General features: G+C 37.0%; 1 protein-coding gene across 10 annotated transcripts in view; it reads left to right on the top strand.

Moving 5' to 3' along the window:
* The first annotated feature begins 346 nt into the window (after window positions 1–346).
* ADAM32 (ADAM metallopeptidase domain 32) overlaps window positions 347–15,740 on the top strand; it is a 154,440-nt gene continuing 139,046 nt past the window's right edge. For 4 of the 10 annotated variants that reach the window (XR_011485100.1, XM_070459858.1, XM_020876259.2 and 1 more), the window contains exons 1-2: window positions 348–506; window positions 8,897–8,976. Coding sequence is in view for 8 of the 10 variants with exons in the window: in XM_070459858.1 (XP_070315959.1) it covers window positions 449–506; window positions 8,897–8,976 (138 nt within the window). In the remaining 2 variants the exon portion in view is untranslated. Of the gene's footprint in view, window positions 507–2,673; window positions 2,750–8,896; window positions 8,977–10,351; window positions 10,383–15,740 lie in introns of those variants that run through there. The other 6 variants (XM_070459862.1, XM_020876264.2, XM_020876265.2 and 3 more) reach the window with 4 other exon arrangements.

Genomic DNA, 15,740 nt, shown 5'->3' with positions numbered 1-15,740 from the left:
GCTGGATGGAATCACCGACTCGATGGACATGGGTTTGGGTGGACTCCGGGAGTTGGTGATGGACAGGAAGGCCTGGCGTACTGCGATTCATGGGGTCGCAAAGAGTCGGACACGACCGAGCGACTGAACTGAACTGACTGACAAGAAGCAAAAGGTTTGTGGGAGGACGATGACAGCGACGAAGAGGGCTGGGGTGGTCTGGTACCTTCAGATGAACTGGGGGTTGGAGTGAGGGCACCGGGCCATCGAGAAGGGCGGGCTGTCAGTAAAAGAGCGCAACAGAGGCCAGAACGCAAGGAGCGGTAGAGCCGGCGCGCCCCTCAGGCGACTGGTGGGCGGGGCGTTGAGTACCCGGCTCCTGTGTAGGTAGCCTCGCGAGAACGCGGCTCACCGAAGGCCAACGGTCGCTGGGCTCAGTGTCCTCTCAAAAAAGCCCAGAAGTCACGCTATGTTCCGCTTAATGATGTGGCTAGCGGGTCTCCATGGCTTGCTAATGTCAAGACCCGGTAAGCCCATGGATGCCCTGTGACTCCGGTGTGGGGAGTGAGAAGGTTTTTTCTTTGCCTTCTTTACACGCGTAACCTGCTTGGGTCACACTGCGCGGCAACTGGACTCTCAAGTTCCTTTCCTCGTTTTTGGTGGTTTCTTTTGCCCACCAGGGAACCGGGCCGTTTTTAGGCGCTGCGTAGGCATAGAGAAGGGACTCCTGAGGAAGGAAGGTGATTTTTAATAAGCTCAAGGACAAATCTCTGATGCCCTGACTCTAAATCTGAAATGGGGTGGGGGGCTCCCCTTTTTGTAGTTCTGTTATGCAGTACTTCAGAATTTCTTGCTTTCAAAAGCACTCCAAAACCTTCATGAACTCAGACTCCAAAAAACTGACTTTCCTCAGATATAATCTGATCCAGTAAAATAACTTGCCCTGTGTACAATAATAGTTTATCCTGCAATACAAAAAATGTCAGTTTTTGAAATTGTGCAAGATGGAGCCGCTTATGTCATGTCTACGGTCTGGTCATCGCGTTAACTTCTGCCACCTGGTGGGAGTTTCAGGTGCTACAAAACCACTCAAAGGATATTATCTACAGCTCAGAATATTATCTCTAGCTCTTGAAGAGTAACTGAAGGTCCTTGACCTTTTTTAATGGCTGAACTATTATTATATTCTCTTGCTTGGCTACTTCCCTTTGCTTTTGTATTTTCACCCCCCCCCCCCATCCCCATTCTCTGATTAAATTTATTCTTTGGCTACAGTTTTTCTGTAGACAAGAGGTAGGCAGAAGACGTGGAGGGGAGGTCTGTCCTGGGCAGACCCATAGGGTCCTGGTCAGTTACAGTAATAGACCTATTATATGTTAATGTAAGTAACACATTTAAAAATGAAAACTCTATTTTCCAAAAGAAAGAATTTAGAGTGGTGTTGTGAATCTGCTTAAAGGTTTGGCTTAATAGATGACAGCTAGATTCTCAGATCTACTTCTGCATTTGATCTGTTGCTAAGTGTTTTATTTGAAGTATATGTGGTTGGGAAAGGGAGAAGTATTTTGTGAGCCTTTTCAGATGGTTACCAGTATTCCCCTTTGGCTGCTAACACCAAATACACACTTGATAAATGGTAAAGGTTAGTTACAATGTGGAATGAACTTTTTGTAATATGTTAAAATCCATTGGTCTGTTTTGAACTTTACTGAATATTTTACCCATTTTAAAAAATGTATTATCTTTGTTTTTAAATTATTTTAAATTGTGATAAAGTATAAAAAACATAAAATTTGCCATCTTCAACCATTTTAAAAAATGAATGATCTTTATTTTTAGAGTGTTTTAGGTCCACAGCAAAATCGAAAGGTACAGAATTTTCCCTTGTCCCCACATGTGTACAGTCTCTGCTGTAGACATCCTGCAACTGCAGTGGTATATTTGTTATAATTTATGATCCCACACTGACACATCATTATCACCCCAAATTTATAGTTTACCTTAGGGTTCACTTCTGATGTACATTCTATGGATTTTGACAAATATATAATGACATGAATCCACTAGAGTAATTTCTCTGCCCTAAAAATCCCCTGTGTTTCACTGATTCATCTCTCCCTTCCCCTTAAGTCCTGACAAACACTGATCTTTTTACTGTTTCCATCAGTTTTACCTTTTCCAGAATGTCATATGGTCTAAATCTTACAGTATGCTGTCCTTTCAGATTGGCTTCTTTCATTTAGTAATATGCATTTATTGTTCTTTCATGTCTTCCTAGGGCTCTATAGCTTATTTTTTTGTAACACTGAGTGATAGTCCATTGTCTGTATATACCAGTGTATTTATCCATTTATCTACTAAAAGCAACTTGGTTGCTTTCAAGTTTTGGTAGTTAAGAATGAAGCTACTGTAAGCATCTGTGTACAAGTTTTTGTTTGGACATAACATTTCAACTCCTTTTGGGTAAATACCAAGGAGTGTTTTTGCTGGATCATATGATAAGAATATATTTAGTTTTGTAAACTATCCTCCAAAGTGGCTATGCCATTTTATAGTCCCATCAATAGTGAATGAAAGTTCCTGTTACTTCACATCTTTGCCAGCATTTTGTGTTGTCAGTGTTCTTCAGTTTGGCCATTCTAATAGGTATAGAATGGTCATAGTCTCTATGACTATATAATGTCATAGTCTCTAGTGACATATGATACAGAACATTACTCTTCTTCTTATTTTCCATCTATATATCTTCTTTGATGAGGTGTCTGTTCAGGTATTTTTCCCATTTTAAAGTTGGGTTTTTTAAAAAATTTTTTTATTATTGTTGAGCTTTAAGAGATCCTTGTATATTTTGGATAACAGTTTTTTATCAGGTGTGACTTTTGCAGATGTTTTTCTCCAAGTTTGTAACTTCTCATTCTCTTGACAGTGTCTTTCTCTTGACAGAGCAAAAGCTTTTAATTTTAATGAAGTCCAGCTTATCAATTATTTTCTCATGCATCATGTCTTTGGTGTTATATCTAAGAAGTCATTGCCTTACCAATGGTCATCTAGGTTCCCTCTTACTTCTAGGAGTTTTATAATTTTGCATTTTACATTTAGATCTATGATCCATTTTAGGTTAATTTTTATGAAGTGTTAAAGCCTGTGTCTAGATTATTTGTTTTGCATTTGGAAATCCATTTGTTATAGTATCATTTTTTAAAGACTATCTTTGCTCCATTATGTTGCCTTTTCCTATGTCAGAGATCAATTGATTGTATTTATATAGGTACTTTTCTGGGATCTCTGTTCTGTTTAATTGACCTTTTTGTGTCTTCTCTTGCCAAAATTACACTATCTTGATTACTGGAGCTTTACTATAAGTCTTTAAGCCACATAGTGACAGTCGTTTGATTTTCTTCTTCAGTATTGAGTTTGTTATTTGGGATCTTTTGCCTCTCATAAATTTTAGAGTCAGTTTATTGATAACCACAAAATACCATGGTGGGATTTTGATTGGGATTGCATCGAATCTATAGAACAAGTTGGGAAAGGATCGACATTTTGACAATATCCATTTTGAACTTTTTGTTTGCTATTTGTCATCAAAGTTTTGTAGTTTTCCTCATAGAGATCTTACTCATATTTCATTAGACTTATAGCTAAGTATTTAACTTTTTGGGATGCTAATGTACATGACATTGTGTTTTAAATTTCAAATTCCAATGCTCATTTCTGGTATATAAAAAGTGAATGACATTTGTATATTAACCTGTTATGCTGCAAATTTGCTGTCTTAACAATTTTTAAGTGTATAGTTCAGCAGTGGTGAGTATATTCACGTTGTTCTATAACATCTCTCTGGGAGCCTTTTCATTTTGCAAAACTGAAGCCCTATACCCATTAAACAAGTAGTGGTTTTCACTGATATTGCATATTTGCCTCTTTAAGTAGAAGCTAATTAAAACATCTATATTCAGTTTTCCCTTTATTTTTATAGATTCTCTTTTTTCCCAGCTTTACCTTAGGTTTTATACTTTTATGTATTTTTCTGTTATGAATTAATATGGTTTTGTTTCAGTACAGAGAACTGTAACATTTCTTGTGAGGCCATTCTCCTTTAACTTTTGTTTAGAAATTGTTTATCTTTCCTTCAATTCTGAAGGACAGCTTTGCTGGGCATGGTATTCTTAGGTGGAATTTTTTTCTTTCAGTACTATATATTGAATGTATTATCCCACTCGATTCTGGTCTGCAAGGTTTCACTGAAAAATCCACTGATAGTCTTATGGGAGTCTGCTTGTACATAACATTTTGTGTTTCTCTTGCTGCTTTTTGAGAGTCTCTCTTTTTCTCTACTTTTGGGCAGTTATAATGTATGTCAGTGTAATTCTCTTTGAATTCCTTTTTTGACTTTCTTTTGGCTTTCTAGATTTGGATGTTAATTTTTTTTACCCCAGGTAAGAGAAATTTTCAGTCATTACCTGTTTGAATAAGTTCTTCCCTCTGCCCTGACTTCTTTTCCTTCTATGACTTCTATAATGTGTATACTGCTCTGCTTGATTGTGTCCCATATATCCATGAATCTGTCTTCACTCTTTTTCATTCATTTCATTCTTTCTTTCATTTGTAAAAAATATTTTGCTCCTCTGATTAGATGAATTCTCTTGATCTGTCTACAGGTTTTCTGATCCTTTCTTTCACTTGATCTAGTCTGCTGTTGAACCCCTCTATTGAAAATTTCAGTTCTGTTATTGTATTCTTCAGCTCTCTGATTTCTATTTTTTACTCATTCTAACCATTTTTAAGTGTACAGTTCAGTGGCATTAAGTACATTCACTTTGTTGTGCCATCACTGTCATCCATTTCCAGAACATATTTTTAATCTTCCCAAGCTGCAACTCAGTACCTATTTAACACTAATTCCTCATTTTTTGCTTCCCTCGGCCCTTGGCAACCACCATTTTACTTTCTGTCTCTATGGATTTGTCTGCTCTGGTTTCCTCATGTAAGTGCAGTTATGCAGTATTTTTCTTTTTTGTGACTCGCTTATTTCACTTAGTATAATGCCCTCACTGTTTATCCAGCTTGTTGCATGTGTCAGAATTTTCTATTTTGAAAGTGTGGGTAACATTCCATTGTGTGAAATATATATGGAAAATATATATTTCATTTTATTTATCCATTCATCTGTTGATGAATACTTAAGTTGCTTCTACCTATTGGATATTATGCATAGAGCTATTATGAACATGTATGCCATATACTTATTTGAGTCCCTGCTTTTAATTCTTTATATAGATTTATATATCCAAAAGTAGAGTTGCTGGATCATGCAGTGATTCTATATTTAACTTTAAAAAAATTATTTATTTATTTATTTTTGGCTGCACCGGGTCTTCATTGCTGCATGCGGATTTTTTTTCTAGTTTCGGAGAGTGGGGGCTACTCTTCGTTGTGGTGCATGGGCTTTTCTTTGCAGGCGCTTCTCTTGTTGCAGAACATGGGCTCTAGGGCAAGTGGGCTTCATTAGGTGTGGCTCCTGGGCTCTAGAGGACTGGCTCAATAATTGTAGTGCAGGGGCTTGGTTGCCCCTTGGCGTGTCGGATCAGGGATCCCCCTGGACCAGGGATCAAACCAGTGTCCCCTGCATTGCTATGTGGATTCTTAACCACTGCACCACCAGGGAAGTCCTATGTTTAACTTGAAATTTACATTGTTTTCTGTACTGACTGCACAATTTTGCATTTCTGCCAGTAGTGAACAAGGGTTCCAGTTTCTCTACATTCTTCCTAACACATGTTATTTTATTTGTAATGATTATACTCTTCCTAATGGTTATGAAGGACTGATGCTGAAGCTGAAACTCCAATACTTTGGCCACCTCATGCAAAGAGTTGACTCATTGGAAAAGACTCTGATGCTGGGAGGGATTGGGGGCAGGAGGAGAAGGGGACGACAGAGGATGAGATAGCTCTATGGCATGACTGACTTGGTGATGGACAGGGAGGCCTGGTGTGCTGTGATTCTTGGGGTCGTAAAGAGTTGGACACGACTGAGCGACTGAACTGAACTGAACTGAATGGTTATTACATGGTATCTCTTCGTAGCTTTGATTTGTATTCCCCTGATGATTAGTGATGTTGAACATCTTTTAATATGTATTGGGCATTTGTATATCTTTTTTGGAGAAATGAGTATTCACAAGTTCTTTTCTCATTTTAAAAATTAGGTTGTTTGTTTTGTTGTTGAGTTACAAGAGTTCCTCTTATATTCTGGATACTAGACCTTCAGTCAAGTGATTTGCAGATATTTTTTTCTCATGCTGTAGGTTGTCTTCACTGTCTTGCGAGTGTTCATGACTCACAAAAGTTTTAAGTTATGATGATAGGATCTAATATATGTGTATATATATATATATTTTTTTTTTCTTTTGTTGCTTATGATTTTAGTGTCATATCTAAGAACAGGCTCAACAGTTATTAACTTTTGGCTAATTCTGCTTCAGTTTTATGTTCCCTACCACTTCCTCTATTAAGCAAATTATAGATATTATATAATTTTATATCTAATATTTAAGTATATATTTCTAAATGACAAAAATATAATTTTGAAATATAACCACAGTATCATGATCATGGCCTAGAAATTAATGACAGTTTCTTATATCATCCAATTTTCAGTCTGTGTCCAAATTTTCAGTTGTTTCATGAGTGTAATAATTTTCCCTACAGTTTGTAATCACCAAGAAATAATGCCCACACATTGCTTGAATCAGCATCCAAAATACACACTCATTGAATTGGCTCATCCCTACTCCATTTTATCTAGTGTCTGGCTTTTAGTACCATGTTGATAACTGATAATTCCGAATTTATATTTCTTCTCTTGCACTCCTTAGGCAGCCTATGAGATGATTACCAATGTTTCTCACATCCTGGGACTCATGCCTTTGTGTAATCCCCTCCTCTTAAATGCGAGCTATGTTTTATGATTTGTTTCTAGTGAATAAAATGTGGTCAATGGATGTCTTTTCTGAGATTAGAATACAGGAAGACCGTCTTTTTCCTGGGTGCTCACTTTCAATCTCTTTTTCTCTTCCAATTTTAGTATATGTGCTGCACTCAGTCTCTTTTTCTGATCCCTTATTCTGGGGGAAGTAAGTTGTCTTATTGTGAGTATCCTTATAGAGAGCTCTTTTGAGATTTCTCATTAACAGCCTGGAAAGACCCAAGGCCTGCCATCAGCTAAGTGCATGAGCTTTGAAGTGTGGATCCTGTGCTAGTCAAGCCTTGAAATGGTTGCAGCGCTGGCTGACACTTTGATTGCAGTTTTGCTAGAGACACTGAACCAGAGGCATTCAGTTAAGCTCTGCCCAGATGCCTGACCCAGGGACCATAGGGATTAATAAGTGTTTATTGTTTTAAGCTGCTAAATTTGGGGATAATTTGTTATGCAGCAATAGATAATTAATATATCATCCTTCAGTTGAAATCTAAATCAGATCATGTCTCTCCGCTCAGAATCTTCCAGTGGTTTCTTATGCCTCCAAGAATAAAAGTTAAAGCCCTAACTCTGACCTGTTTTGCCCTGTAGGATCTCAACAGCTTGTCTCCCTCCTCTCTGACCTCATCTCTTAATCTTTTCCTCATTGCTCATGCTACTCTAACCACAGTTGCTTCCTTATGGCTTTTCAAACACACCAAGCATTTCCTTCCAAGAGTCTTAAATACTTGATATTTTTTCTTCCTGGAGTGTTCTGCCAAGAAATTCATTTGTTCTCCTCCTCACCTTCTTCAGGTCTTTATCCAAATGCCATCTTCTCAGTGAGCCCTATTTAAAACTGAACCTCACCTTCAGCAGTTGCTATTCTGTCATGAACCTATGACATATTCTGTCATAACCCATTATTTTATGGTTTAGTGGCACTGTTGTTCTGGTTTGGACCAGGTTAGCTAATCTGCGGCTCATTTGTACTCTTTCCTGCAGCTGTTGTCAGCTCCTGAATTGGTTGACAGCTGAATGGTGTAGGATGGTCTCACACACTGGTCTCTCTGTTGGAATGTGTTCAGCTAGGGTGCCTTGGCCCCCTTTCACATAGCCCCCCACCCTCCTGTAGGCTTGCTCAGGCTTGTTTACATGCAATTTCAGATTCAAAGACAGTAGGAGGGCAAGCCACAGTGCATAATCTCTTTTCAGGTTTGCTTGTTTTACATTTCTTATTGTCTAATTGGCCAAAGTAAGTTACTTAGCTAAGTATAGAGTTAGTTCCTAAGTATATCCATGGGAGAGAATACTTTCTGTTGTATTTATCACATCTGATTTCTGAAATTTTTTTTAGCGTTTTTCTAGAATTTCTCAACAACTATCACTCTTTCATCTTTAGCTTATCTAGAAATTTGTTGAGACTTCTTAGCTGGTGATAACACTTTACCAATTTCCCACCTTTTTTTGGTAAATGTTTTTCACCATAAAAATCTGTGACTTTTTCACTTATTTTCTGGATGCCTTGTATTTGTATGTTCTTTTTCCTCTTAATTTAGAATATTTATAATCTGTTTTATATAATAGATTTAATTTTATTTAGGTAGTAATATTATCTGTTTGTAGTATTTATTTATTTGTCTGCACTGAGTCTTAGTTGCAGCACATGAGATCTTCGATTTTGTTGTAGCATGCAGGATCTTTAGTTGAGGCGTGTGGGATATAGTTCCCTGACTAGGGATCAGACTCGGGCCTGCTGTATTGGGAGCATGGAGTCTTAGCCACTGGACTACCAGGAAAGTTCCTCTTATCTATTTTTAAATTGTTTTCAATATTTTTATAGGAGTACACAGGTGATAACTCATATTTGCAGAAGCAAGTCTTATAAAAGAACATGCACAAATATTTAGTCAAGTTTAGGACACAGTTATTAACTGTTTTTTTCTTTCTTCAGATTTTCAAAATTCATTTCTACAAATCATACTTCCAGAGAAAATCCAAGCAAATGCAAGTGATAATTCAGAAGTAGAAAATGTAAGAGATTTTCCATAGTTAATGCTATTATATGAAATTTCTTATGTTTATTACATAGCAGTGAAATACATAAATTCTATCATAGTATAAATAGCCAATATCTCTACTGATAAGTAATTTAAAGTTTTGATGGTAAAAGCAAATATATAAATCAAAATGTTCTAATTTTTCTAACATTTGTCATTTCCTCATGGTAAAATAATTTTTAAAAGTTCAAAGAGAGAATATAACGTAAAAGAATTAGAGTCTTATCTGAGTGGTATCTAGATGATTCAGATGAGGAGAATAATTTTCTCCAATATTGCTAAGGAGAATCTGTCTTAAGCATAATCTTCTTCCTTAATCTCTACCCTTGCATTTACCAGTTTTCAGAGAGTATAAACCAATTATTCTGTTATTTTTATTGGAAAGATGATAGTTTATCCTAGTTGTTGATTTATTTAACAGATATTTCTCTGGACTTGTGTGCATAGTTATATGCTAAGAGCCTTAGGAGATTAAAAAAAAAGAAATACAAGAGAGCATGCCTTGCTTACAAGTGATTGATCTTTTTTTAAAAAAATTTAATCCGTTAAATCTTTTTGAGTGTGCTGGGTCTTTGTTGCTGTGCATGGACCAGTTGTGACAAGCACGGGCTGCTCTGTTGTGATACGTGGGTTTCTCATTGCAGTGGCTTTTCTTGTTGTGGAGCCCAGGCTCTAGAGGCTTCAGTAGTTGCAGCACTCAGGCTCAGTAGTTGTCGCTTGTGGACTCTAGAGTGTGGCTCAGTAGTTGTGGAACATGCTATTCTGTGGCATGTAGGATCCTCTTGACTAGGGGTCGAACTCAAGTCCCCTGCTTTGGCAGGCAGATTCCTAACCATTGGACCCCCAGAGAAGTCCAGTGGCCAATCTTTTGATAACACTTTATTTTTAACAGTTTTAATGAGGTATAATTTAGACACCACAGAATTCACCCATTGTAAGTGTATAACTCAATGATTATTAGTACATGAATTATGTAAACATTACCATAATCCAGTTTTAGAACATGTCTGTTGCCTTAAGTTCCATCCTGCCTGTGTGTAGTTCTCTGCTTTCATCCCCAGCCCTTGGCAACTGCTGATCTGTTTCTGTAGTTATGCATTTTCTAAACATTTCATAAAAATGAAACATGATACTATAGGACTTTCTATTGGGCTTCCTTCACCTAAGCTTATCCATTTTGCAACATTTATCAGTATTTCCTTAATTTTTGCTCATTAATAAATGTTTATAATACATTTGTTTATCCATTTAGTGGTTTAATTCAAGATTGTTTTCAGAAATTGACTATTTTGAATCATTCTGCTATGAATATTTATGTATGGACATATAGTTTTCTTTCTCTTGAATAGATTTTTAAAAGTGACTTTGCTGTGTCATATGGTAAGTTTATGCTTATCATTTTAAGAAATTGACAAACTATTTTCCATAGTGACTTACTAGGTTACATTTCTCATCAGCAATATATGAGGATTTCAGTTTTCCCACATGCTTGTTAACACCTGATATCTGTTTTGATTAAAGTTATTCTATTGGATGTGTAGTGGTATCTCATTGTAGCTTATATTTGCATTGTTCTAATGAAAAATGATGTTTCATAAGCTACTAGCCATCTAAATAATTTTTGGCAAAATGTCTTTTAAATTATTTGCCCATTAAAATTTTTAACCTATTATTTTTAGCATGTTTATTGGGTTATAATTAATATATAACAGTCTATTAGGTTTAGGTGTACTCTGTAGGGATTCAGTATTTTTATACATTATGAAATTATTACCACAGTAAGTCTGGTTACCATCTGTCACCATACAAAGTATGTATACAATTATTATTATTTTAAAAATTTTACTCATTCTGATATATATTTAATGAAGTATCATTGTTTTACAATGTTGTATCAGTTTCAGTTGTATTTTCTTTATTGAAGTATAGTTGTTTCACAGTATTGTATAGTTTCAAGTGTACTACATAGATATTCAGTATTTTCACAGCTTATCTTCCATTATAAGGTTATTACAAGATGATGGCTGTGATTTCCTATGCTATACAGCTTATTCTGTTGTTATCTATCTTATCTATTAATCCCATGTCCCTGATTTGCCCCTCCCTGTTTCCCTTGACCTTTGGGGACCACAAGCCTGTGATTCTGTTTGTGAGTCTGCTTCTGTTTTGCATATACACTCATTTGTATTTTTTAAGATTTCACATATAAGTGATATCATAAGTATTTGTCTTTTTCAGACATCTCATAAGCATAATATTCTCTAGGTTCATCCTTATGGTTGCAAATAGCAGAAATTCATTTCTTTTTTATGGATGGGTTATATCTCATTGTATTGATATAACACATCTTCTCAACCCAGTTATTTTTTGATGGGCATTTGTATTGTTTCCATGCCTTGGCTATTGTAAATTCTGCTGCTGTGAACACTGGGATGTGTGTATTCTTTCAAAGTAATATTTTTTTATTTCCCCAGGTATATACCTTGGAATGGAATTGCTGAATCATATGGTAGTTATATTTTTAGTTTTTTGAGGGACCTCAAAAATTGTGTTCCATAGTATGTGCCCCAGTTTACTTTCCCATCAGCAGTAACAAGGATTGCCTTTCCTCCACATCCTTGCCAATGTTTGTTATTTGTAGATTTTTTTGATGATAGCCAAGAGTGAAATGATAGCTTATTTTTGTTAAGCGAAGGAGAAAAGGAAAGATATACCCATTTGAATGCAGAGTTCCAAAGAATACTAAGGAGAGATAAGAAAGAAATAGAGGAAAACAATAGAATTGGAAAGACTAGAGATCTCTTCAAGATAATTAGAGATACCAAGGGAACATTTCATGCAAAGATGGGCTCAATAAAGGACACAAATTGTAGAAACCTAACAGAAGCAGAAGATATTAAGAAGAGGTAGCAAGAATACACAGAAGAACTGTACAAAAAAGATCTTTACAACCCAGATAATCACGATGGTGTGATCACTCACACTCACCTAGAGCGAGACATCCTGGAATGTGAAGTCAAGTGGGCCTTAGGAAGCATCACTACAAACAAAGCTAGTAGAGGTGATGGAATTCCAGTTAAGTTATTTCAAATCCTGAAAGATGATGCTGTGAAAGTGCTGCACTCAATATGCCAGCAAATTTGGAAAATTCAGCAGTGGCCACAGGACTGGAAAAGGTCAGTTTTCATTCCAATCCCAAAGAAAGGCAATCCCAAAGAATGCTCAGACAACGACACAATTGCACTCTCACATGCTAATAAAGTAATGCTTAAAATTCTCCAAGCCAGGCTTTGGCAGTACGTGAACCATGAACTTCCAGATGTTCAAGCTGGATTTAGAGAAGGCAAAGGAACCAGAGATCAAATTGCCAACATCTGTTGGATCATCGAAAAAGCAAGAGAGTTCCTGAAAAACATCTATTTCTGCTTTATTGACTACGCCAAAGCCTTTGACTGTGTGGATCACAATAAACTATGGAAAATTCTGAAGGAGATGGGAATAGCAGACCACCTGACCTGCCTCTTGAGAAACCTGTGTGCAGGTCAGGAAGCAACAGTTAGAACTGGACATGGAAGAACAGATTGGTTCCAAATAGGAAAAGGAGTACGTCAAGGCTGTATATTGTCACCCTGCTTATTTAACTTATATGCAGAGTACATCATGAGAAACGCTGGGCTGGAGGAATTAAGATTGCTGGGAGAAGTATCAATAACCTCAGATATGCAGATAACACCACCCTTATGGCAGAAAGTGAAGAAGAACTAAAGAGCCTCTTGATGAAAATGAAAGAGGAGAGTGAAAAAGTTGGCTTAAAGCTCAACATTCAGAAAACTAAGATCATGGCCTCCAGTCCCATCACTTCATGGCAAATAGATGGGAAAACAGTGGAAACAGTGGCTGACTATATTTTTCTTGGCTCCAGAATCACTGCAGATGGTGATTGCAGCCCTGAAATTACAAGATGCCTACTCCTTGGAAGAAAAGTTATGACCAACCTAGACAGCATATTAAAAAGCAGAGACATTACTTTGTCAACAAAGGTCCATCTAGTCAAGGCTATGGTTTTTCCAGTGGTCATGTATGGATGTGAGAGTTGTACTATAAAGAAAGCTGAGCACCAAAGAATTGATGCTTTTGAACTGTGCTGCTGGAGAAGACTCTTGAAAGTCCCTTGGACTGCAAGGAGATCCAATCCGTCTATCCTAAAGGAGATCAGTCTTGGGTGTTCATTGGAAGGACTGATGTTGAAGCTGAAACTCCAATACTTTGGCCACCTCATGTGAAGAGTTGACTCATTGGAAAGAACCCTGATGCTGGGAGGGATTGGGGGCAGGAGGAGAAGGGGATGACAGAAGTTGAGATGGCTGCATGGCATCACCAACTCGATGGACACGAGTTTGAGTAAACTCCGGGATTTGGTGATGGGCAGGGAGGCCTGGCATGCTGTGATCCATGGGGTTGCAAAGAGTCTGACATGACTGAGCGACTGAACTGAACTGAATTACTTTAAAATATTGTAGTGGGTTTTGCCACACATTGACATGAGTCAGCCATGGGTGTACATGTGTTCTCCATCCTGAATCCCCCCTCCCACCTCCCTCCTCATCCCATCCCTTAGGGTCATCCCAGTGCACCAGCCCTTAGCACCTTGTCTCATGCATCGAACCTGAACTGGTGGTCTGTTTCACATATGATAATATACATGTTTCAGTGCTATTCTCTCAAATCATCCCACCATCGCCTTCTCCCGGAGTCCAAAACACTGCTCTATACATCTGTGTCTCTTTTGCTGTCTTGTATCAGGTTATCATTATCATCTTTCTAAGTTCCATATATGTGTGTTAGTATACTATATTGGTGTTTTTTGTTCTGACTTACTTCCTTCTGTATAATAGGCTCCAGTTTCATCCACCTCATTAGAACTGGTTCAAATATATTATTTTTAATGACTGAGTAATATTCCATTGTGTATATGTACCACAGCTTTCTTATCCATTCGTCTGCTGATGGGCATCTAGGTTGCTTCCATGTCCTGGCTATTATAAACAGTGCTGCGATGAACATTGGGGTGCACGTGTCTCTTTCAGTTCTCGTTTCCTCAGTGTGTATGCCCAGAAGTGGGATTGCTGGGTCATATGACAGTTCTATTTCCAGTTTTTTAAGGAATCTCCACACTGTTCTCCATAGTGGCTGTACTAGTTTGCATTCCCACCAACAGTGTAAGAGGGTTTCCTTTTCTCCACACCCTCTCCAGCATTTATTGCTTGTAGACTTTTGGATAGCAGCCATTCTGACTGGCATGAGATGGTACCTCACTGTGGTTTTGATTTGCACTTCTTTGATAATGAGCGATGTTGGGTATCTTTTGATGTGTTTGTTAGCTATTTGTATATCTTCTTTGGAGAAATGTCTGTTTAGTTCTTTGGCCCATTTTTTGATTGGGTCATTTATTTTTCTGGAATTGAGCTGCAGGATTTGCTTGTATATTTTTGAGATTAATTCTTTGTCAGTTGCTTCATTTGCTATTATTTTCTCCTGTTCTAAAGGCTGTCTTTTCACCTTGCTTATAGTTTCCTTCGTTGTGCAAAAGCTTTTAAGTTTCGTTAGGTCCCATTTGTTTATTTTTGTTTTTATTTCCATTACTCTGGGAGGTGGGTCATAGAGGATCCTGCTGTGATTTATGTCAGAAAGTGTTTTGCCTATGTTTTCCTCTAGGAGTTTTATAGTTTCTGGTCTTATGTTTAGATCTGTAATCCGTTTTGAGTTTATTTTTGTGTATGGTGTTAGAAAGTGTTCTAGTTTCATCCTTTTACAAGTGGTTGACCAGTTTTCCCAGCACCACTAGTTAAAGAGATTGTCTTTTTTCCATTGTATATTCTTGCCTCCTTTGTCAAAGATAAGGTGTCCACAGGTGTGTGAATTTATCTTTGGGCTTTCTATTTTGTTCCATTGATCTATATTTCTGTCTTTGTGCCAGTACCATACTGTCTTGATGACTGTGGCTTTGTAGTAGAGCCTGAAGTCAGGCAGGTTGATTCCTCCAGGTCCAAGATTTTAAAGCTAGGACATGCTGCTGCTTCAGTGTCAGGATCTTATGTTTGGTATTTCTGCCTTTTATCTGACATATACTTGTTTTGCTTCTTTCTGGTCTTACTTAAAAAAAAAAACTTTAAAAATTTTGGCATGATTTTAGAGTTTCAAAAATTGCAAAGATACTACCTTGAATTCCCATATAAGTTCATTCAGTTTCCCCTAAAATTAATATCTTATATAATGATTTTCAACCATTTACTAGACCTTTTAACAGCTTGCCTTATTATTATTATTTTTTTTAAAATTTGTATTGTCTTCTGGTTGTTTCTTATTTTCACTGATCCTATGTTTTGGTATTTATGTCTTTTTAGTTTTTACTGAGTTTTCTTTTTAATGATATTCTAACTCTTGCTTTTCACGTGTTCTCTTTTTAAAAGATAGAGTCTCATCTCTTAGATTCACTGACAAACTGATATTGCAACTCACTGCCATGTTTTAACTTGAGACTAGTAGAGTTGGAGTAAAAAAATCTATGCCAAATGTTGTTTAAAAATCTGCTTAAAAATATAGGAAATAGGGCATACATTTCAGGAAAATGGTTAAAATAAATGATGTTTGTGCTTAGTGGAGTAAGTTAATTTTAAGCTTCACTGAAGTAGAGTACCTTAATATCCCAGTGATGCAATTGAATAGATGTTATGACAT

Source organism: Odocoileus virginianus, chromosome 32 (assembly GCF_023699985.2).
Source record: "Odocoileus virginianus isolate 20LAN1187 ecotype Illinois chromosome 32, Ovbor_1.2, whole genome shotgun sequence".
Classification (NCBI taxonomy): domain Eukaryota; kingdom Metazoa; phylum Chordata; class Mammalia; order Artiodactyla; family Cervidae; genus Odocoileus; species Odocoileus virginianus.
Note: the sequence above shows the minus strand (reverse complement) of the source record. Positions and strands in the feature narration are given on the sequence as shown.